Raw genomic sequence first — 22,125 nt, forward strand, 5'->3', positions numbered from 1 at the left:
CTGCCTAAGTCAGTGCAACAAAAAGTACTATGGGAATTCTTCACTGAATAGTTAAGGGGAAATGTGACAATGTTAACAACCAATTCAAATTGATCTGCCATACTTTTTACCTTTTGGTAGTTTTCGGTTTCCGAATTAATTCCTGTCTGTCAGAAAGGGTGCAACTAAACAAGAAATAATCCATGAAAATATGTTTAAAATATGCACAGTCCTGATGGAATTTAATTTGAATGCCAAAAAGATGGGAATGGGAGAAGTATTCATTATGCTGGCAGTTGAAGAGATCAGTAAGAGATAAAGATCATGTGATCATTTGGACATGGAAGGAAGATCTACATTTTGAATGAAGACAAGCATAAACCCATACATAGCAAGAAAAAAAAGGAAAAGGAGAAAAAATAGAAGAACTTAAAGCTATCAACTACTAGTAGTCAATTATGTTCACCAATACATATAATTGGCCATTGATATTTGCCAAAGGTACACAATTGCACACATTAAATGCAAGCAGTCTCCTGAAAAATGTGAAAGAGATTACCTTTTTATGTGAATGCCGTACTCTCAATGGATATAGGAAAGTGCCTGCCTGGAAATGATTCACTTGGACTAATTCCCCTTTCTCTGCCAGTAAGATACAAGCGTGTACTGTAGAATTTGCATATCATGCAGCAAATGCTTTCTGTAAAAATGTCTTGTGTTGGGTCAGCATGCTATGGCATATTTAATATAACATTGTAGAGGTATCATATGCTTAATATTGATTTATAAAATTTAATATGATTTCATGTGTGTAATATGAGAGCCAGTGTGCTGTGGTGGTTAGAATGTTAGACTAGGGACCTGAAAAATCCAAACCTGAGCCCGCACTCAGCTGTGAAGCTCACTGGGTGACTGTGTACCAATCACTCATGTTCAGTCTAACCTATTGTATATGGAAACTGCCTTAGTTTCTTCACAAGAAGAAGAGGGCAGGATATGCAGTGTAATAGTAGTAATAATAATAAATGCAGTGCAATGCAATGTAATAATAGTAATAATTTTCTCTTAAAAATAAGAACTCTCTCTTCTAGGTCTGTCATATTGTTTGATATAAACCTTTTCTATAGAATCTTGTGAATGAGGATAGTGTGTTAATTATTAGAGCAGTTTCCTGTTATTATGGAAATTACTCATTTAGATACAATGTCATTTTAATTGTAATGCTATTTATTTACTATAGAAAGACATAATGAAACGTAATGGTATTTAGTAAAGACAGAGCTCTCCGTGCCAATCTTTGATTTAGGCAAACTAGTACACAAATAGGCATTCTGGGTACACAAAGCTCTTCATTTCATATCTTTCCAATTTTACTATATGCATCTTCAGATTAGACTAAAAGCATGATTACAGCATGTATTCCTCATAGCAAGTATTATGATTTTTTGTTCTTGTATCTTTTATTTATTTATTTATTTAGAAAATTTTAATAGTCCCTGATATAATGTTATGTGTATATGTATCACTCCAGTGCATTCTGGTGGTATGTTCAGTGCACTGTTAAGGTTGATTTAGAAATCTATATATGTAGCTGCATGTTACATCTCACATAACCAAGTTCTTATTTTTCTATATTTAAACATGAAGCTACAATATAAACTATAAATGTGTTTCAGATTAGAGGTTTTGAAACTGCTTATTGCATAGACAGTATGGGACATTCCAACGGGGGCTTTGTGGAACTTGGACCATGCCACAGAATGGGAGGAAATCAAGTAAGTAGCCTCAGAACAAGGTGCTTTGAATTGTTTGTTTGTTTGTTCAATTTATATGCCATCCTGCTAGTCACAGGCTCTCTGGGTGGCTTACATCATGATAAAATCTCTATATAGAACATGATAAACAATACAATATATAACACAGTAAACTCCACAATTACAGTGAAACAAATATCAATAAAAAGCCATAGCTAAACTACCAAAATTAACTAAGACAAGATAAGGATAATGAAACAGATAAAAACAATGAATATTATACAAGGGATCCAAAATAAAACATAAACTAATTAAAATTTCATGTCAATTTCTAGCATTTACAGTAAAATCATGAAGGCAGCAGCATTTAATAGTATAAAATCTTTAAAACATTATTAAAAATCACCAATTCATATATTCAAATAACAGTAGAACAAGAATGTCTTAAGTTGGTGTTTAAAAACCAGAACAGTAGGTACCAACTGGACTTCCAGAGGAATTGAATTCCAGAGTTGGAGTGCTATGCTTCATAAGGGGGAGGAATGAGGAAGAGGGCTTCAGATGAAGACCATAGCGAACAGTCTGGTACATCTGGAGAAAGCCACTCCCTCAGATAACCCGGCATCAAAATTTTATTTGCTTGTTTGTTTAATTTAAAGCTGCTTGTTACCATAATGTCCATAATTTAGGGTTGTATGTTATTGTGAGCACTTTGAACTGAGCCCAGACAGCAACTGGAAGTTGATGTAGCCTGCATAAGATCAGCATGATATACTCACGACTGCCAGTCCTCGTTAGCAGGTGTGCTGCCCAATTTTGGACAAGTTGCAAGGTCCAGACCTTTTTCGGAGGCAGCCTCACATAGAGTTCATTCCAGTAATCCAAGTGGGATATTACCAAGCACAGGAATAACTGTGGTAAAGCTCCACTCGTCCAAGTAGGGACACAGGTGATAAATCAGCTAAAGCTGATAAAAGGCACTCCTGGAAGGGGATGCCATATGGGGCGAGACTGAGGGAACTGGGTCTCTTCAGCCTGGAGGAGATAGGGGGATCTGTTGGCGACATACAGGTATGTGAGGGGTTGTCACACGGAGGTGGGTAGAGACCTGTTCTCCCCTGCAGAGGAAGGCACGACACGCTCCAATGGAGCAAATCTCAGGGAACCAAGGTTCCATTTAGATGCCACGAAGCACTTCCTGACATTTATTTATTTATTTATCTATTTATAACATTTCTATGCCGCCCCCATCGCAACAAAGCCTCGGGGCGGCTCACAAAGAATACATAAAACATCCAAAAATAATAATAATATAACAAAAGAAGAAAAAAAACATTAAAAAACCCCCGGTGTATTCTCGGCTAAAAATTTTAAAATCCTAATTAATACAATAATTTAGCAATTAAAATAAGTTTTAAATAAAAAGGTCTTAGCCTGGCACCGAAAAACAAATAACGACGGCACCAGGCGGACCTCTCTGGGGAGCGCATTCCATAGACCGTGAGGACCCCGAGGGTGTGGTTAGGACCCCGAGGGTGTGGAATGGGCTTCCACAGGAGATGGTTGAGGTCCCATTGGTGAGGGTGTTCAAAGATAGGCTGGACATGCACATGGTGGGCATGTCATGAGCACAGCTGACTAGAGCTGGGGGTCAGACTAGATGGCCCAGGAGACCCTTTCTGACTCGCTCTGTTTCTATGTTTCTAAGTCCACCTGAGCAACAAGTGACATCTTGGAATCCAGGAGTACTCTAAGTTTGTGGACCTTATCCTTTAGGAGGAGTACAGTCCCATCCCGGATAGGTTGAAAACTCCCCAGGGGAACAGGTGGACTCCCCACCAACAGCACCTCTGTTTTATCTGGATTGAGCTTCAGCTTGTTGACCCGCATTCAGTCCATTACTGAACTCAGACACCAGTTTAGCCCAGTCACTGCCTCACCTGGAGATGATGAAAAACGAGGTAGAACTGAGTGTCATCAGCATATTGATGACACTTCAGCTCAAATCTGATGACCTCCCCAGAGGTTTCATGTAAATGTTGAAAAGCATGGGGGACAAGATAGAGCCCTGCAAAACTCTTATGGTGCAGAGACCATGGCACTCAGCACCATCATCTGCAGATGGTCAGCTAGATAGGAGCAGAACCACCACAAAGTGCCACCCCCAACTCTCAACCTGGCCAACTCTCCAGAAGGATATCACCGTTGGTGGTATCAAAAGCTGCTGAGAGGTCCAGGAGAATCAACAGGGTTGCACTCCCGCTGTCTCTCTTCCAGCAGAGGTCATCCCATAGGGTGACCAAGGCAGTTTCTATTCCAAAAGCAGGCTTGAAATGGATCTAGGTAATTTGTTTCCTCTACGAGAGCCTGGAGCTGCTCAGCCACAACCTGCTTGATCATCTTGCCCAAAAATGGCGTGTTGGCAATTAGTTAAAAGTTGCTTGCATCCGTTGGGTCCAGTGCAGGTTTCTTAAGGAGTGGTGCAGTAACCACAGTTTTTAAGTGGATGGTACCACTGCCTTTCTAAGAGAGGCTGCACCAACTGCCTGGACCCAGACTTGGACCCTTCCATAGATCTTGTAACCAAGCAAGAAGGTCAAGTATCAAGTAAAATATGAAGAATTACAAAAACAAACATTTGTTTTTGAATTTGTAAACAGTAGTAAACAGTTGAAGCACAACTCTGGCTTCCAGAGCTCAAAGCAGGATAGACAAGAAGAAAAGTAGGGTGTAAATATAATGTAATAAAATAACTCCTGTATCTAAATACTTGGCAATAAATTAAAGCACCTGCCTCAACTTCTACTTCATGTAAACAGTAATCATGTTCTCCATTTACTTGCAACTTTGCCTCCATCCATGCACAATAGCCATTGGTGTTTTATCCCAGTCCGCTTCTTCTGTAAACTTTCAGGATCAGGCTGCAAGAGGCACTATCAGATGTTTACCTGACCAAAATGATTTGATTCCCAAGCTTTTGTTCCTGAATGATAAAAGTAAAGTGGCTATTGCATTGGAAATACATTGCCTTGTAGTATTTCCCCCCACTCCTTTGACTTTTCTGCATTTTCTTGTGTTGCAATCTGAAACTGAAATTGATATAATTGGTGTTGCCACTGCTTGATGTACACAAGATAATCAATGGTGTGAAGGTACAAAGTTTTTTCACTGTGGCATAAAAATTAACTAAAAAATCAAACTGACATTGTTGGTTGCATAAGTATTCAGCCCTTTTGTTGTGACATGCAGCCCACTGCCTCCAGAGGTCACATACCGTAAGTAGTTGAAGGGAGTCTCCCTGTGTGCAATTCCAGTGCCACATGATCTGAGATTAAACATGCCTGTTTCTAGAAGGCCTCTAAGTTTGTTGAGAGCATATTGAAATAAAGAGTGCTATGAAAACAATTCTAGGATAAAGTTGTATAGAAGCTGCAATCATGGTTAGATTATTAAAACAACAACAACCCAAATTTGTACATCTCACAGAGCACCATAAAATCCAGTATGACAAAACGGAGGTAATACGGCTCAACCAGAGTTCTGCTGTTCACCAAAATGTAGAGAAGGCATTAGAGAAGCAACCAAGAGCCCAGTGGTGACACTGAAGGAGCAGGAGTGATCCACAGCTGAAACGGGAGAAACCATCTATGGGACAACTGTTTTAGTCTGCAAGAGACTGGGGACTGAAGTGAAAATTTACTTTCAAACAGGACAATTACCATTAAGACGTAGTTGAAGGAACATCAAGTGGTTTAAAACAAGAGCTGAATGTCTTAGAATGGCCCAGCCAAAGCTCAGGTTTTAATCCAATTCAGAATCTGTTGCAAGATTTAAAAATTGCTGTTCCATTCCCAAGTAACCTGACAGAGCTGCAGCAATTTTGCCAGGAAGAACTGATAAACATTGCAGGATCTAGATGCCTAAAGCTGGTGGAGAAGACTTGCAACTAATTGCTGCCAAAGATGCTTCTACCAACTATTACCGGGGGAGGGGGGAATACTTCTACAACTAGCAAATGCTAGTCTACTTTTGTTTGTTTAACTTGTGTTCCATAATAGAAATATTTGGTACCTTCACAGTGTTGAGCATTTTGTGTACATCAAGTTGTAACAATGCCAGTTAAATCCATTTCAGTTTTAGATTATGGTACATTAAACGTGGAAAGGGAAAGTTATACTTCTGCAAGTCACTGTAGCCACTAAGTGCTGCAGATGAAGATTATTAGTTCTCCTGACCTGTATAGATATTCAACTGGTGCAAACATTTGCTTGGAGTTCTGCAATGTAAATTGGGAGACATATGAGTAAATCCTAAATGGTTCTTCCCCCTGCACTTCTTACAGCAGAAGTGTTTCATACAATCCAGAACATGTTATAATTATTGATGTTGTTAAAAAAAACACTTGTATTGAAAGAAGGAGATGTAAGAAGAATGTCAGTAAGCAGCATAAGTAGAGGTCCCTCTCCCAGTCAGTACATGGTTCACTTACCTAGGAGGCATGTGCATACCATCCACTTACAGCAATGCCTCTTGCAATTTCTAGTGAGCTTGTTTGCATGACAGAGCATCTTCATGGGCCTTCCATCTCCTTGAGAAAATGCTGTCCATTTTACCATATTAACCAGCTGAAGATGACTGAAGGCTCACTTCCTTCTCATCTGAAGAGAATTGTTAAGATTCCAGCTCCTGTTTCTCTTGCTATGGAAGGTTTCTTTCACCACATGGACCACTTTTGGTGCTCATATTTTACATTGATGACTTTTTAGCATAGAGCTTTACAAATCTTATATTTCACCCCAGTATTTGAGAATTATTATTGCTTTAAAAGCCTTCAGTATCTTCATTCTTACAGCAAAAGGCTAATTAATTAATTAGAATGTTATTTTGAAGCAGTAGCATATTTCAGTTATTAGCATTTTTGCAGTAATTGATATAAAATATTTAGTGGTTTTAATGTGACATTTTTCTTATTAGCTGTTTAGAATTAATGAAGCTAACCAGCTCATGCAGTATGACCAGTGTTTAACTAAAGGAACTGATGGATCCAAGGTTATGATTACACACTGCAATCTGAATGAGTACAAGGAATGGCAGTACTTCAAGGTATCTAATGGGTGTTCGTTGATCTGACTTTGTGTGTTCTCTTTGGGGGTGGTATGTGTAAATGTATTCCAGCCAGTCCCAGTGCAAGCTATTATACTACTTGAGGCCTGAGAGCTCATGTTCCTTCCCGTGACTGCAGTGTGCCTCCTTCCCATTCCTGCTGTTGTATTTTGCCCACACAATCCTTCCTTTTGTCCACATCACATCCCTCATCCTTTCCCCATCCCTTTACTGTGTCATGATTGTTCCCCCCTTCCTCTTCCCTCCTCACATATACTGCTTATCTTGTTGTGTGCTCACTTCCCCAGCTGTGGAGCCAATTTGGGAAATTAGGACAGGACAGATGGATACTTGAAAGATGGACACCCCTCCAACACTCTTCAGATCCAGCCACCTTGGCTGGAATTATGCAAGTTATATTTCCAAATGTCTGGAATACACCAGCTTGGAAATTTCTGCAATATATGAAAGAAAAGCTGCTTCTGATCCTACCACCCAATTTTCTCCGTTTTTATGCTGTTTTTATATCTACAATTTTCTTAGTGTCAGTGCTCCCTTTTTCCTTGTAAATATGTTTTGATGGAAGTAATAATTGTCAGTCAAAAGCTCTGTCCATGATCAAAAAACCTAGGTTTGAGCAAGAAATCTATAGTAAGAATTTCCAGTAGTGGAATTTCTTAAGCTTCTCTCCCTCTTGAACAGCTGACCATCATGCCATATTACAAACTACTTTTGTCAAAGGCAAACTGCTTCTCGGTCAAAGGCAGATCACTGTATAAAATGGAGGAGTATTGTTACTTCCCCCACTTAGAAACAAAATTAAGAAACCTCTTAGGCTCAGAGGAATAATTCCACGTTTATTTGGAGCTAAGCCTACTGTTATAGGCAAGCAACATCACCATTGGCCCTCTAACACTTGGTTTAATATATTGTCCTGCCCTCTTATCATCAACTGAAAAGTATATAACGACAGATGAAAACAATAATTTCAATAGGACTGAAGTGACAAAATAAAAGGGACAGTGTGCCATTGGAAGTAATAGTGCTTTGTTTGGCTTTTGTTTTCCAGAATCTGCATAGATTTACTCACATTCCTTCAGGAAAATGTTTGGACCGTTCAGAAGTTCTACACCAAGTGTTTATTTCAGAGTGTGACTCCAATAAAGCAACACAAAAATGGGAAATGAATAATATTCTTAGTGTATAAACAAAATAGCCTGAATCTACCTACTGACACATTTAATTCACATAGGACTGAAGATAGCCTGAAAACTGCTGCAACTATTAACTTTGTACAGCTGAGAGCCTGGAACTTCCTAATTTGAATGAAGGACATGGATGGACTGTGATAAATTTATCATCTGCAGTTAATGTTTACAAAAACTGCTCTTACCTTAAACTTTAATAGATGTTTACATCTCTCTTTTTTGTTTTAGAATGTTCTTTCAAGATGTTTTCGTTGATAATTTAATGCACTTTTGACTCTTGTTTCTGCTTTCTGGAACAAAGTTAAAAGCGCTGGCTTGGATCTGAAGTAGCGTGAGGTTGCTTCCACTCATGCAAGAGGGGTTTTTGCTTCCTCTTCTGGCAGCAGCCCCCACTCCAAAAAGCCCCCCTCCTCCAGAATGGCTTTTTGAGTGGTGTCAAGGGCTGGGAATTGGCAACTTCCCGCATGTGTGTAAGTGCCTTCCACTTGTGCACAAGCAGGGGAATTGGATCCAAGCATTTGTTGTCTTTGGGATTACACTCAGGGGTCTGCAGGCAGTTGTTTTGTTCTGAGTTTTTTTTAACACTCACACTTGAAAAAGGTTGGAGTAACCAGACTTTGCTATAACATGGTGATTATCAACCTGTTGTATGTTGTTTTGATTTTACATCTTACCAAGCACTGCCACAGGTTTTTAGCCAAGGTGGCCTTCTTTCACAGTCATGCTGCTTTTTTGAAAGGTGAATTTTCAACGTATTTAGTGCCTCCTTAATTTTTCCTCTTTAGTTCACGAGAAGAGCATTGGTCATAGTATGCCATGTTGAGGTGTCTCCTCTTTAAAAGGGATGAGTTGGTAATGCCTTCATTACGACTTAAAGAAAAATATATTACCAACTTGACTCTCACACTCCTTATTCCATAACATATATGGTGATCAACGGAGGGACAAATCAATGCTATGTGAGAGCCTAAACAGTGAGGCTAAAATGTCACTGGAATCTTTTAAAGTCAGTTGTAGTTGGTATACTGGATAGCACTTATATCCATGAACCACTTGCGTGAAATAGCATTAAAGCAGCTTAAATTTTCTACTTTGCAATATCAAGCTGAAATGGAAATTGAGCGCTATGTGATGCATTCAGTGGAAGTGAACACTCTAAATTACAACTAAAACAATACAAGCACTAATTTCCCTGCTGCACCATGCCTTACAAAACCTGTATATGTCAGAATTGACGTCAGTATACAGCTACACAGTGTAGAAAATGTGATCCAGTTTTTCAGTTTTCTTGTGACAAATAGAAGTCAGTTAAAGACAAAGTGATGAAATGTTTCAGAACTGTCAGAATTATTTTGCGAGTACTTGACATGTAAAGGAATATTGTCAGCGAGTTAGAGATCCATACATAGATTAGAAATGTTCATATGGGGTAAAATAAACTTAATTTGTACAAAAGTGGCTTCAGACTAATGGAAGTGGCTTTGAAATACTGAAGAAATTTGAACCCTGAGATTTGACTTAATGCCTCCATTGGTTGTAATCCCAGTTATAGAACTGTGTTGCATAGCATGAAAAGATAACCAATGATAAAGATACCAAAACATTCAAAAACTAAAATATGATTGCTTAAATCACTTGTGCTGTTATCCTGAAAGCAAAATATTTGACACGAGTGGGGGGATCATTTTAAAAAAACTTCAGTATTTAATCCTAAATTAAAGGAGAGTAATCCTTGCCACAGTCCAACAGTTTTATGTTGTTTGGGTCCACATGTGCAGTAGTACATGTAGATTCTGGATTATAAGCATGTGACTGCCGAATTTTAGCTCAAAATTAAACTCTTAAATTATTAAATTGAAATTCCTAGTGTAATAGTGTACCTTTGTTTCTCATAGTTTCAACTAGTTGATCCTCACTTTATTAACTCCTAAAAATGAGTAATGGTGATACTTAAATCGTAAGGGCATATTTTGATTTTATGAAGACTATATGTATGCAGATATATAGATACAGAAATCAGTCTTTGTAAACCTCCTTTGACAGCTGTGAATAATTAAAAAACAGGAGGTAGAAACTGGAAGGAGGATAGCAAGGGTGGTGGGTACCTTTATGTGTGTACGAAAACCAATTTTCATTTTCTGTGTTGGACAGAGGTTAATTTAATCACATTACTATGCATAAGTGAAAGATTGCACATCGATTGTGCAGGTGTGTATGTGTTAAATGGGTATTGTGTGCAATTCCATTAAAATCCAACATTGTATGTGAATATGAACTTGTATTTTTAAACTCCAAATCTTCAAGACGACATAAGGCAACTGTTACTCCTAACAACTTTTCCTACTGTAACCTGCTTTTTAAAAAGTAGATTCCATACCCTTGCTTTGTAAGTTGATCACTATGCATTTCTACACATTTTATAAATTTGATTTATGCAGATTTTGATACACTGTATGTTTCTGTAAAGATTGTATAAATCCAAAGGTTTTACTAGGGGTAAATCTGGGGGTCTTATGTATATCTTAATTCTGAGTTGCTTCTTTTTTTAGGTGAGAAAAATAAATTTTAACTTGTGGGTTTATTATATATTTGCAACAAAAATTTATTTCTTTCTAGCCATATTCCTGTGGAGTTCAAACAGTGTCTCAATTTTAATGATACACGAGTGTTAAAGTAAACTGAAATTGTTTTATTTTTTTTCTTGCTTGTGATCTGGTGATAGTAAACCTAATTTTTTTTTAGAACTCTGCAGATGAATACACAGAAGCAGATTTCTGTCATCCATCTGGCGTATTAGCTGGTTGCGCTTTCGTTCAGTGGGAACACAGGGGATCCTGTGCAAAGTGAAACAGGGCAAGTTGCAAGTGGAAGCTCTACTGATATGTCCAGTGCCAGAAATGAGCATTTCCATGCATTTCTGGTATAACTTACAGAAATACTAGTTCTGTTTTGCAACTAGTGCAACCAAAACAGCAGGAATACATAGGCAAAATTGGATACTGCCCTATGTGTGAATCCAGAGGCATAAGAGGGAACATGTTAAAACCTAAAAAAAAGTCATGCTGGGCAAGTCACAGAGTGGCAAATAGCTGCTTGCAGGAAACCCACTAGCAGATCAGGACTACCCACCCATGTATCTCAGCAGCTGTTGTACATAGTGTACTGCCTTGGATACTGAACATATAACTATCAGGAGTGGCAGCCACTGATAGATTTATCCTGGATTAATTTGCCCGATCTTTTAAATTAGTCACTGTATCTTATGGAAGTGAATTCCATAGTTTATGCAGTATGTAAAGAAGTACATCTTTTAAACTTCGTTAATGAACAAGAGGCAGAACTGTGCAAAGTATGCCAATTGTGGTTGCACAGTCATCTTCCAAAAGGAGAATACAATTTTGACCATTTCTTTTTTTATTCCTTTCTTAATTATCCATAAAGTGGGAGTTGCCTTGAACAGAAGCTGCAGAGTAGGTCAACATTTACATCAAGCTATCTGATCAGTCACTGCTAGTTCAGATCCCATCAAGTTGGAATTTTTTGTCCCAGCATCCATCACTTTACACTTGCTTCCACTGAACCTCATTTGACATTTTGATGTCCAGTTGTCCACTTTGGAGTGCCTCAATCCCTTTTTGTTTTAACTATCAGTGTAGTGTATTGGCTAAGTGTGCTGATCTCAAACACAGCAGATCTGGGTTCTAATCCCCATGCAGCCCTGAAGTGTACTGGGTGGCTAGGACCAGTCACTGTAAGTCTAACCTGCTTTACCAGTATTTTTACTGTGAAGATAAAATGAGGGAGAGAACTTTGTAAGCTACCTTGGCTTACTTGCAGGAGGAAGAAAGGCAGGTTATAAATCCAATGCAATAATAAACTAAGCCACCTCATTGCTCACTCCTCTTTACATATAATACAGAAATGAGTGAAAACCATTGGTCCCAATACAGATCCCTGTGGGGCCTGTTTGTTTACTTCCCTCCACTGGAGAATTTACTGAATGCTGATTTTTTACCATTTATACATAGAAGAACCTCTTAGAAGTCTTAGGTGAGAAACTTTGCCAAAAGCCCTTTGGAAGCCCAAGTACACATCTACTGGATCAGTCCTCCGTTATTTATTGACATTTTCAAAGAACTCAAAAAGGTTCGCGAGACAGAAGTTAGATTTGTTGATTCTTTTTTTCCAGTAGGACTTGCCTTTCCATATGCTTCCTAGTTAAATCTTTAAGAACACTTTCAACCAATTTACCTGGAGTAGAAATTGAACCCATTGGCCTATAATTTTACATACTCTATTTTAAAAATTGGTGTTACCTTGGCCAGTTCCCAGTCCTGGAGTACAGACACCAACTAGAAATGTGTTAGCAGATATTAAGCTAACAGGCCTGTAATTTCCTGGATCTGCCCTGGCTTCTGACAGGTTGCCCTGCACAGGTTTTTGTTCAATACAACCTAACCTGAGCCTCCCTGAAACTTCTCTCTCTCCCTCTTCTCCAGGTCAGCCACCTCAGCTTGAAGGGAATGCACCTCCTGGAAACCAGCATCTCATTTCACTGAGTGAGCCACAAGTTCAGTCTAGCTGGCAGATAGTCCTACATTACACATGCAGTGCAAAGCTGGATAGCCTTGGCATATTCAAAAAGGTGCTATTGGGTAGATCCTTGCCTTGATTTTAAATGGTTATTAGGGCACAAGATCAGCCTCAAAGGCAACATGATGTTAAACAACACATCACACTATTGTTCAAATTATGTCTTGGTGCTTGCTATGATAGTGTAACAGCATTTAAAGAGTGTTAAAGCCTTGATGAATTCTCTTCCAAGTCCAGCCTTCTAAGATCAATAAAACAAACATTTGTTCCAGCACACATTCAAGGAAGCAAAGCCTGTCCTGTTGCTGTTTTTCTCTTAATTTAAACATTTTATAGTCTTAGGCATTTCTATAGTAAATTGCTAGTTTTTAGCTTCTGGGGGTGATGGGAGACTGAAACGTTATCTGGAAGCAGAATATTTATGCCAACAGGTGCTTCAGGTTTTTTTTAAAGTTATTAATGCATAATGCTAATAAAACATTTCATAGTGTTAATAAAGTGGACTAAGCAAAACTGTCAGGTGGCTCCACAACTGGCTACAGAATCAGACTCAAAGAGTGGTCATCAATGACACGTTTTCAAACTGGGGAGAGGTAATGGGAGGGGGGGGGTACCACAGGGTTCAGTCCTAGGCCCTGTACTTATCAACCTATGATTTGAATGTGGCAGTCCCAAGGAACACTTACCAAATTTGCAGGTGATACAAAACTGGGTGGGATAGCTTATTGGGAGACAGAAACAAAAAACAATCTTGATAGAATAAAACTCTGGGCAACAGATTAAAATTTAACGGGCAAATGCCAAGTTCTACACCTAAGAAAAAGAAACCAACTACATAGTCACAAAAAGTTGGGGACTGGAAGCAAGGCCCTATGAGGAAAGTGTGAAATAACTGCATGTTTAACCTTGAGAAGGGAAAATCAAGGAGCTATAGGATAGTACTTCTTGAGTTCTTGAAAGGTTGCCACACAGTGACAAGTTCAGCAAGTACTGCACTAAAGGCAGTTCCATAACTCTTAACATCTTCACTGCTTTTATGAATAGTCAGGATTATATGCACAAAACTCATTACTTCTGCAATTACAATATATTTCTACAATTAGTATATTGATTAAAATGATTTATTCTATTTGTGCAAATGTATGTACTGCTAATAGTAATAGGTGGACAGTATTAAAATCGCAGCAATAATAATAAGAGATAAAGAGAAACTAATATAACTTTAAAACACTACACATAGCTTGGTCCTAGTATAAGGAAAAGCTAAGGCGATAGACAAAGATAACTGAGGTAAAGTGGTTCCTTTAGGGCTTTATGTAGCAGCAACACAGCTTGAATTTGAGCATATGGGCAACCAGTGCATTTCTTTCAGTATGTTACAAGCCACTGAACAAATTTTTTGATAAACAGCTTTACTGCATTCTGCTCCTGGTGGTACTTTTAGACCAAACCCAAGAAGCCCGCTTACTGCCCAAGTGCATCGCAGAACAGTCTTGAAGACAGCTGTGAAGATTACCGTAGTTGTGTGATCCTGGTCCAGGTACAGCCATAGGTGTCAAGGCCAAAGCTGGTAAAAGGTATTCAGCATGGGCCTCAAACATCAAAGACGGATTCAGGAGCATTTTCCACACTATGCACCTGCTCTTTCAGAAAGAGCACAGGCCTGACCAGAAGAGGCAGCTGTCTGTAATCCCAGACTCAGGAATCACTCAAACAGAACCTCAGTCTCACCTGTTTTCAAGGTTGGATTACAGGCCCTTATCCAGCCTATTAGTTAACCTGTAATAACTTGTTAGGAAAGCAGTTGCCTCTATACATGTTGGCTGGAATAGTTCAAAATAGTTCAAAATATTGGTATCGGGTGTCCATCCTTTTACTGTGGTTTTATTTCCATTGCCTTTTCTAACTACATAACAAGAATCATTTGCTTGAGCGTGCCATTATCTTGTACAAATGTGAAATGCTGAGGTCGTATTCTTTAAGCAGTTTTTAGAGAAGTGTCCATTAAGCCTGCAGCAACAAACTTCCTTAAGTATGCCACTATGGTTGCACTCTTACACTTCCAAGAATTGGTTTTGATTTTTCGCCAGTGTCATACAAAAAATGATGCATTTTGGTTTTAACTGTTTTGTAAAGTTATGAAAACCATCTGTCAGCAAACAAATGGGTCTTCTTAAATGACCTGTACAAATAATCTTAATGTCACATATCCTTTTTACTTTCTGCACAAGGGACCTGCTATTCTGATTGGAGATAAAGCTAATTGCTAGATTTAGATTTTCAAAATATACCATTTGAGGTGGGGCAGTACCCAGTGGTCCACCCTGAGATTAGTATGCCTCATACCTCCTGTACTCCCATCTACCACATTCAGGAGCTTCTACATAATGCAGAATTTCCTCTCCCCAGCCCTCACTTACTGTGGCTATTTGATTTTTTAAACTGACCTTTTAAAATTAGGCTTGACAAGTCATATAATTTCTCTTGAAGCCTACTATTGCACCTTGCAATTTAACTCCTACTTTCACCTTTTGCCACATACAAATCACAGCCATCAGAAGACATTGTGCTGGGGATGTTTTTTTTTTTTAAGCTCTTTTCCTGCCAACTTCATATGGCCTTTTCTCTACTCTTCATTCCACAATGGGGAGATCATATCTGTGAATTACTTACCATATAGATACATCAGTCTTTCCAATTAGAAGCTAGCACAGCAGGAAATTGATTACTGCAAAGCCTTTGGTGCCAGTAATAGATGTTTTATTTGCTGGGAATCCTTCAAAGCTGACACCAAAAATGGCATATTCCAAGAATAATTTAGCAAAGGTAATTATTAAGTCCTCAAATGGTGCCACATGCATCTTGTTTGAAACCCACAAGGGACACTAACTTATAGGGAAAAGCTGTTAATACTAAGCAAAAGCACCAACTTCTAGGGCCCTTTGAAGGCCCTGTGCCACAACTCTAGGCCATTCAGATTTAAAAAAAAAAATGGCTCCAGGCAGCACTTAATCTTTAAATGTACAGAGATTACAAACAGTTAAGCTAAAGTAGTACTCGGCATCCAGGGTAGATTTGGTCAGTCATGTTCATTACAGTGGTTGGTTCTGATGTTGTCCCAGTGCAAATACTTAGGATGAATGAGGAAAAAAGAATGTAGTATTCTTGCCTGCTTTAAACTTTGACTAGGTTTTGAGCAATAGGCATCTGGCCTGGGGACTTTAGTCCATGTTCGGCATGGGTGGGCTTTGGGGTGTGACCATCTTCTCAGAGAATATACCTAAGCTTCACATTTTCCCTGTGATGGGAGTGCTGTAAGCAAAAGGTTGTACCTAAGTATACTTTGGGAGCTTAAAACTTCATTTTGTTGCTTTTCTAGCTTTACTTGCCTGCCATCTGGCAAATGAATGTTCTGTGACAGGCAATGGCCACCATTTTGTGAATAAACAACCCCATGGGAGCCATTTTGTGAGAGTAGCCACAATAGTCAAAAGCATCTGTTGGGAACCCTGGAATTACGCTGCGTAAAACATTTTAGAACATTAGAATGAACTAGTGTGCACTTGTAGAAAATCTGGATTTAGCTCAGCTGTTCTAAACTATCTACACAACCATTCAGCAGTCCAAGAACCCATTAGAAGATAACCTTCTCAACAGAGTAACCCTTACTAAACAAAAGGTTTGTCAGATGTGGAAATTCTGTCCTTGTTCATTTACATATGTCTAATGTACATTACAGTACTTGTAGTCAAACAATCATTTCCTTGTACCTGGAACATTTTTGCTTGTGTCAATAATAGCAAGTATGAATTATATCTGTATTTAAACATGCAAAGTGGGCTAAAACAGACTTCCCCATCATTTCCACCCCCGAATATCCATGATCAGGAGACCCTGCTGAAGGTGCAGTGACACCTCCAAAATTGGCTCTTTGTAAATATAGCTTTTGCCAACAGAATGCAGGAGCTAAATTAAACACACTAATTGCATAAATGCAGCACTGCAACAAAAACTATTCACTTACAGGAAGAGCAATTCCCCCCTATTTAAAGCATGGTTACATTCAATCTGCCCCTATTGCTACTTCCATAATGAAAGACTACTACTTTAAGTTTAATGGCTTCCCTGTAGTTTAAGCAAGGTGCATCCAAGGCATGAGTCCATGTTTTGTATTTGCAGCCCAGGAAATTATTCATAAAAGTCTTACTGCATAGGTATTTGAACAAACCCACATCCCAACACCTATTATTTTAGAGTTCTGGTATACATTTTAGCATGTGAGGGTAACCACTCAGTATCTACCCATACAATCTGGAATTTAATTCATGCAATCATAACTTACAAAAGATCATGCTTACTAGTAGAGTAGTACCCAATGTACTAGGTGCGGCTATCTACCTTAGCTAAAGGCTCTTCTGATTCTAGGTACACATTTCCCCTGTACAAAAAAATCTGGAGCAACTCCCAAAAGGTCTCACCCCTGTAGTCGGGCCTTAAATAAACCTGCATACCCTCCAAATAGCTGGTTACACGATTTTGAAATATACAATTTACTAAAGCAACCTTCCCAACTCTGAAAGCAAAGTGCTAGTCACAATAGAATCTTGTGAAATTGGAAATGAAATGGATATAACTGTAAGCATTAGTTATATCTACACCCTGGCCAAACCTGAGAAAAGCAGGGTAATGTCAATGGCTTCACTGTTACAATAAAGCAATCTCTTGAATGGTGTTAGATCTGCATTTTCTCCTACTGCAAGCCCCACTTTACAAGAAAACCACTTAAAAATCCAGTCAGCTGATATACAGCACTATGAATGCTTCTACATTGAATGAGAAAATCACAAGATATAACTAGAAGTAATTTGATGGTAGTCAATTCCTCAAAGCCAAAATGAAAACAAAGAACAGCTTTTTAAGCTGAACACCCTTATGACATCTAGTGTAAGCTACAATTTTAGCCATTCAACCCTCAGTAATTATACTACAATATAGTAACAAGAATAATGTACATCATTTTATTACAAAATTGTTAAAAAAGTAATACAATGCAATAGTATGCAAGACAAGGTTGACTATTTTCCTACCAAAGTTGTACTTCGCTCAAAATCAAGCAGTCACTGAATTTCAAAGAACCATTAAATATGCCAGAACATTTGACAATATCAGCTTAAAAAAAAAATCTAACAGTAGCGGCCTTTTGCTACTACTTACATTAGAATACAGATCTCCCTACAGAGAATCACATTACCTATACACAATTCTGTACAGTTTTTATACTGAAGCTAACAATGAGCTGCACTCGACTTCACATTCTTAGCAAAATCATGGACTTTTGAGCACAAATCTTTACAGCAGGTTATAAATTTACTCTTCATCCTCTTCCTCCTCCTCTTCTTCCTCCTCCTCCTCTTCCTCCTCCTCCTCCTCTTCTTCTTCCTCAGGTTCTACCTTCTTCTTTGAGCCTGCTGGCCTACCTGGACCCTTCTTCCCTGCATCACTCTTCCCCTTGGCACGGTATGCTGCAACATCCTGCAAAAGCAAGATCCCAACAAAAACTATATTTACACAGTACAATAGCAAACATCACTTGAAGTTCAAACTTTCCTAGTGGCTCTTGGCATTCTCCCCTGCATTTTTTGGAGACATGTACAAGACTCTGCTCTCTGAAAGCTCCTTATTTCTCCACATTGGGAGGCAATTACAATAGCTTGCCTTCTTTTCCAGAGCAGGAAATTAAAAAGCAGTAGCAAGTTTATTGGATGATCTTTACCTTGACTGGCTTTAGACTGACTATACTGAAGTCAGTCCAGTTTCTTCTTCTAAAGGCTAAGTAGTTAGTTTCCCAGGCAGTCTCACAACAAAGCAGTGCTTAAAGTGGGCCCCATTTAGACTCAAACAGAAGTGATATCCTGTACCCAGAGACTTACTTGTGGTTCATTACTGAACCAAAATTAACTATTATGAATTAATCCACTGATGTGGTATCAATATACAATACAAAATAGCAGGTCCCACATGATATGGCCATAAAGAACATCAGTATCTGAAAAACTGGAACTCTTACCTTCTCATATTTTTCCTTTAACTTTGCTGCCTTCTGCTCAAAGGGCTGCTTGTCTTTAGCTGTTTGCTCAGACCACATTTCACCTAATTTTTTTGCTGTATCTCCAATAGACAAGCCTGGATGATCAGTTTTTATCTTTGGGCGATGTTCAGAACAGAACAGGAAGAAAGCTGATCTAGATGACAAAACAAGAAAAGGTGTCAGATAATTGTCCCAGTCAAAAATCATAGTTCAAGGAAATAATAGAAACATCTTAGTATGGTCACTGATTTTTACTACCTTTGTAACATATTAATGTAGAGCTATCAGCATGAAAATTGAGTCACAGGTCACCAAAACCATGTTACCCAAAACTAGCCTTCCCTCACTTGGCTTCTCCAAGCTGGCTGGGGACAGTGCAACATTAACACATCTTGAAGGCAACCAAATTTGGGAAGCTTCCTGTAAGAAAAATCAACTTACGGTGGTCTTTTGGGAGCATTGGGGTCCTTTTTCTTTTTCTTCTCCCCTTTAGGAGGAATATAGTTTTTCATCTCTCTGTCATAACGAGCTTTGTCACCCTTTGCCATATCTTCAAACTTGGACTTCTCTTTTGCTGACATTGTCTATGAATAAAACGAGAGTATTACCCTACAAATTTATTAAAAGTACTATCTGTGGGCCAGTTCAGAGAGATTAGTGGTTTCAACTAAATACTGGAAGAAACAAAGATAAATCCTAAAGATCTATTTTAATCCATAAAAGCAGTAGATAAGGCTGCAAATCAACCAAAAAGCAGGCATTACATTCAAATAGACCAGTTTGCAGTTTCTGGAACCACTATAAACTCTGGAAACAAATTAAAAAAGCTGGTTACAATAATGGGACAGGTCAGCAAAGCTCCCTTCTATCAACCCCAGAGTTCCCCTGCTCTGGAAATTAGCACTTTATTTCTGGAAGGTTTAGGAAGTGTTAGTAACAGCTTATCACTTGCAGACTACTCCCTTTGTTTCAAAAGGCAATAGTATATTCAGAAAGTGCTCTTATATCCTCTGGGTTTGGCCACCTAGAAACTTGGAACCAACAGCAGAAACCCAAGGTTTTTTTTTAAAAAAAGCAAATTTACACACCACCCCCACCTCCCAGAAATAGCTAAAACTATTCTAATCCCTTTACCACTTTTTGTCTGTTAGGATGTTTTTACAAGCCAAAGCCTATTGAGCAAGTCCTCTCTAAGTAGCCAATAACGCTTTCCTAGCAACTATGAGCTCAGGTTGGAAGCAATTCAATTCTTTATACAGCCATTTGCCACAAATCTCAACAAACAAAATGCCTCACTGATTATATCACAACTCCTACATTTGCTACTTCTTTCAAAACACCAGAGGTTACCTCAGACAATGTTAGACATTCATACAATCTTTATTCAGGCTTGTTTTTCAGTAAGAGGAAGAACAACATGCTCACAGAATTCATCCCAATCCCTGTTGCTAGTAATTTAAAAAAGGAGGTTCAGGGAAAGGAGATACAAATATAAGAGATCTTAAATTTCTTTTACTTTCGTTTTGATACTCATTTTAAGCCACCCTAGGAACTGTGCTAAAAATAGTTATTCAGTTGTTTAAGTTGTAACAAGACTTTTAGCTTTCTCCTGCCAGCTTTCTAAGGCTTTTGCCTGTCCGAAGACACACAGGATTACAACCTTATTGGTATGGACACACAGCAACCTCAAGAGTTACACAGGGCTTTGAAAAAATCTGGCAGAAAGCAATGCATATCCTTTTCAGTAACAATGGTGTAATGCATTTAATGATAAAAGTGATTAATGCATTTTAACCTATTTTTCAAATTGCTAATTTGTAAGAAATTAGTCATTTCCCAGCAGCCTCCATTGAACCCATTTTTTCCCCTTCTTCCGTTGGGCCAGTCGATTCTGGGTATTCCTATTCAAATGGCAGGCAGAAAAACGTATCTATACAAGCTTATCTCTTAAAGATGAAGCTGCGGGAACATGTTGTTTATTTCCAGTGCAACTCTACAAACATCTACTAAGAATTAGATTCCCTCAAGGTCAGTGGTGCCTACTGCCAATTCCAACCTTGTTTTCCTTTTCCGCAGCCGCTTGAGAAACCCCTCGCCCCCCCCAGAATACTTCTACATCCACAGTCCTGGAGCGACTCTTAACACCTCTGGGCCCGCATTCCTTGCAGCCCTCGCCCCAAGGCCCATTGTTTCCCATCCAGACGCTTCTAGGATTGTGGCCTAGCACAGCCGCTGCAAAGAACCCGAACCACTCGGAGCAGCGGCTCGCCGTCGGCCTCGGGGAAGGCCCAGAGACAACTCCGTTCCCGCCTTTTAAGTACTTGGGCGGGCGCTCGCAACTGCAACGCGCGCCAACCCGCCGGGTGGGAGAAGCGGCGAGGGAGGGAGGAGCCGGAGGCGGGCCTTTCGCGACCGACGCCAGGCGAGCCCAGGCTGGGCCTGGCCGACTTCGCAGCTTCTTACCCGCCATCGCTCGGAGCATTTCTTGGAGAACTCGGCAAAGTTGACGGAAGAGTCCGGGTGTTTTTTCTTGTGCTCTTCGCGGCATGTTTGAACGAAATACGCATACGAGGACATTTTGCCCCGCGGCTTATTGGGGTCGCCTTTGCCCATGGCTGCGGCAACGGTCCCTGCAGAGCAAGGAAAAAATGGGGGGGAGAGGAAAACCCCTAAGGAATAAATAGCCGCTTACAGCGCGCCTTCCCCCCCACCTCGCCGCCGTCCCCCGTCCCAGGCGCCCTCCCTAAACCCGCGGCGACAACTTTCCCGCCCAAGGTATTGAGTTTCCTCGCCTCACGCAGCAGCGACCGCACTTTCCCGCCTCTGCTTATTTCCCAGGCACCCCTCCCCCCACCCGCATACCCCGCACTCGCTCGGCCCGTCCCCGCCTAAGTTCGCCCCTTCTCAAACACACAGAAGGCTGCGCCGCTCGGACAGTCCGCCGGCTCTGCTCCGTCAGTCCAAACCGCCCCGTCACTCCTGCCCAGCCGCGCCCCGGAGGGCTGGTCACCCGAACGGCACTCTTTCAAGGAGAAGGAAAAACACGTGCTTGGTACTTAGCCTTTGCCTGGTCGAGACGAAGACGGGGGACAAAAAGCAGCCGCTTGCGACCGGCACGGATGAACTGAAGCTCCGGATCACCCTCTTCGTCCGCCGCAGCCGAATGGGTCGCTTTCAGTGTACTTGATAGCCTCTTGTTTTCCACAGCCCTGCTCGCCACAGCAACTTGACCCCTAGAGCTCTGCATAAGACCCACCCCTTAGGCCTGGCGGTTGGCTGCCAGCGTGATTTGAACCTCGTAGAGCCACACCCCTGTATCTTTTGGATTACTTGATTGGCTGGCAGTTTAACTGACGTCACCCGAAGAATTTACTGCGTTTGGTCGAGAGAGGGGCGGGAA

The 22,125-nt window shown here is 39.9% G+C and overlaps 2 protein-coding genes across 5 annotated transcripts in view; one reads left to right on the top strand and one right to left on the bottom strand.

The window, feature by feature from the left end:
• The window catches only part of GALNT7 (polypeptide N-acetylgalactosaminyltransferase 7), a 54,181-nt gene extending 43,551 nt beyond the window's left edge, over positions 1-10,630 (top strand). For all 4 annotated transcript variants that reach the window (XM_044430631.1, XM_044430629.1, XM_044430633.1 and 1 more), the window contains 3 exons: positions 1,656-1,754; positions 6,708-6,836; positions 7,906-10,630. In XM_044430631.1, the coding sequence (XP_044286566.1) occupies positions 1,656-1,754; positions 6,708-6,836; positions 7,906-8,043 (366 nt within the window). In that variant the 3' untranslated portion in view covers positions 8,044-10,630. The remainder of the gene's footprint in view (positions 1-1,655; positions 1,755-6,707; positions 6,837-7,905) is intronic.
• A 7,011-nt stretch (positions 10,631-17,641) lies between these two features.
• Positions 17,642-21,938, bottom strand: HMGB2 (high mobility group box 2). The gene is made up of 5 exons (XM_044430634.1): positions 21,775-21,938; positions 21,189-21,355; positions 19,167-19,309; positions 18,705-18,879; positions 17,642-18,169 (listed from the first exon to the last, which is right to left on the bottom strand). Exons 2-5 carry the CDS (start codon positions 21,336-21,338, stop codon positions 18,005-18,007), a joined length of 633 nt encoding a protein of 210 aa, XP_044286569.1. The 5' UTR covers positions 21,339-21,355; positions 21,775-21,938; the 3' UTR covers positions 17,642-18,004.
• Positions 21,939-22,125: the final 187 nt, after the last annotated feature.

This window comes from Varanus komodoensis, unplaced genomic scaffold, assembly GCF_004798865.1.
Source record: "Varanus komodoensis strain SLA01 unplaced genomic scaffold, ASM479886v1 scaffold21, whole genome shotgun sequence".
NCBI classification, from domain to species: domain Eukaryota; kingdom Metazoa; phylum Chordata; class Lepidosauria; order Squamata; family Varanidae; genus Varanus; species Varanus komodoensis.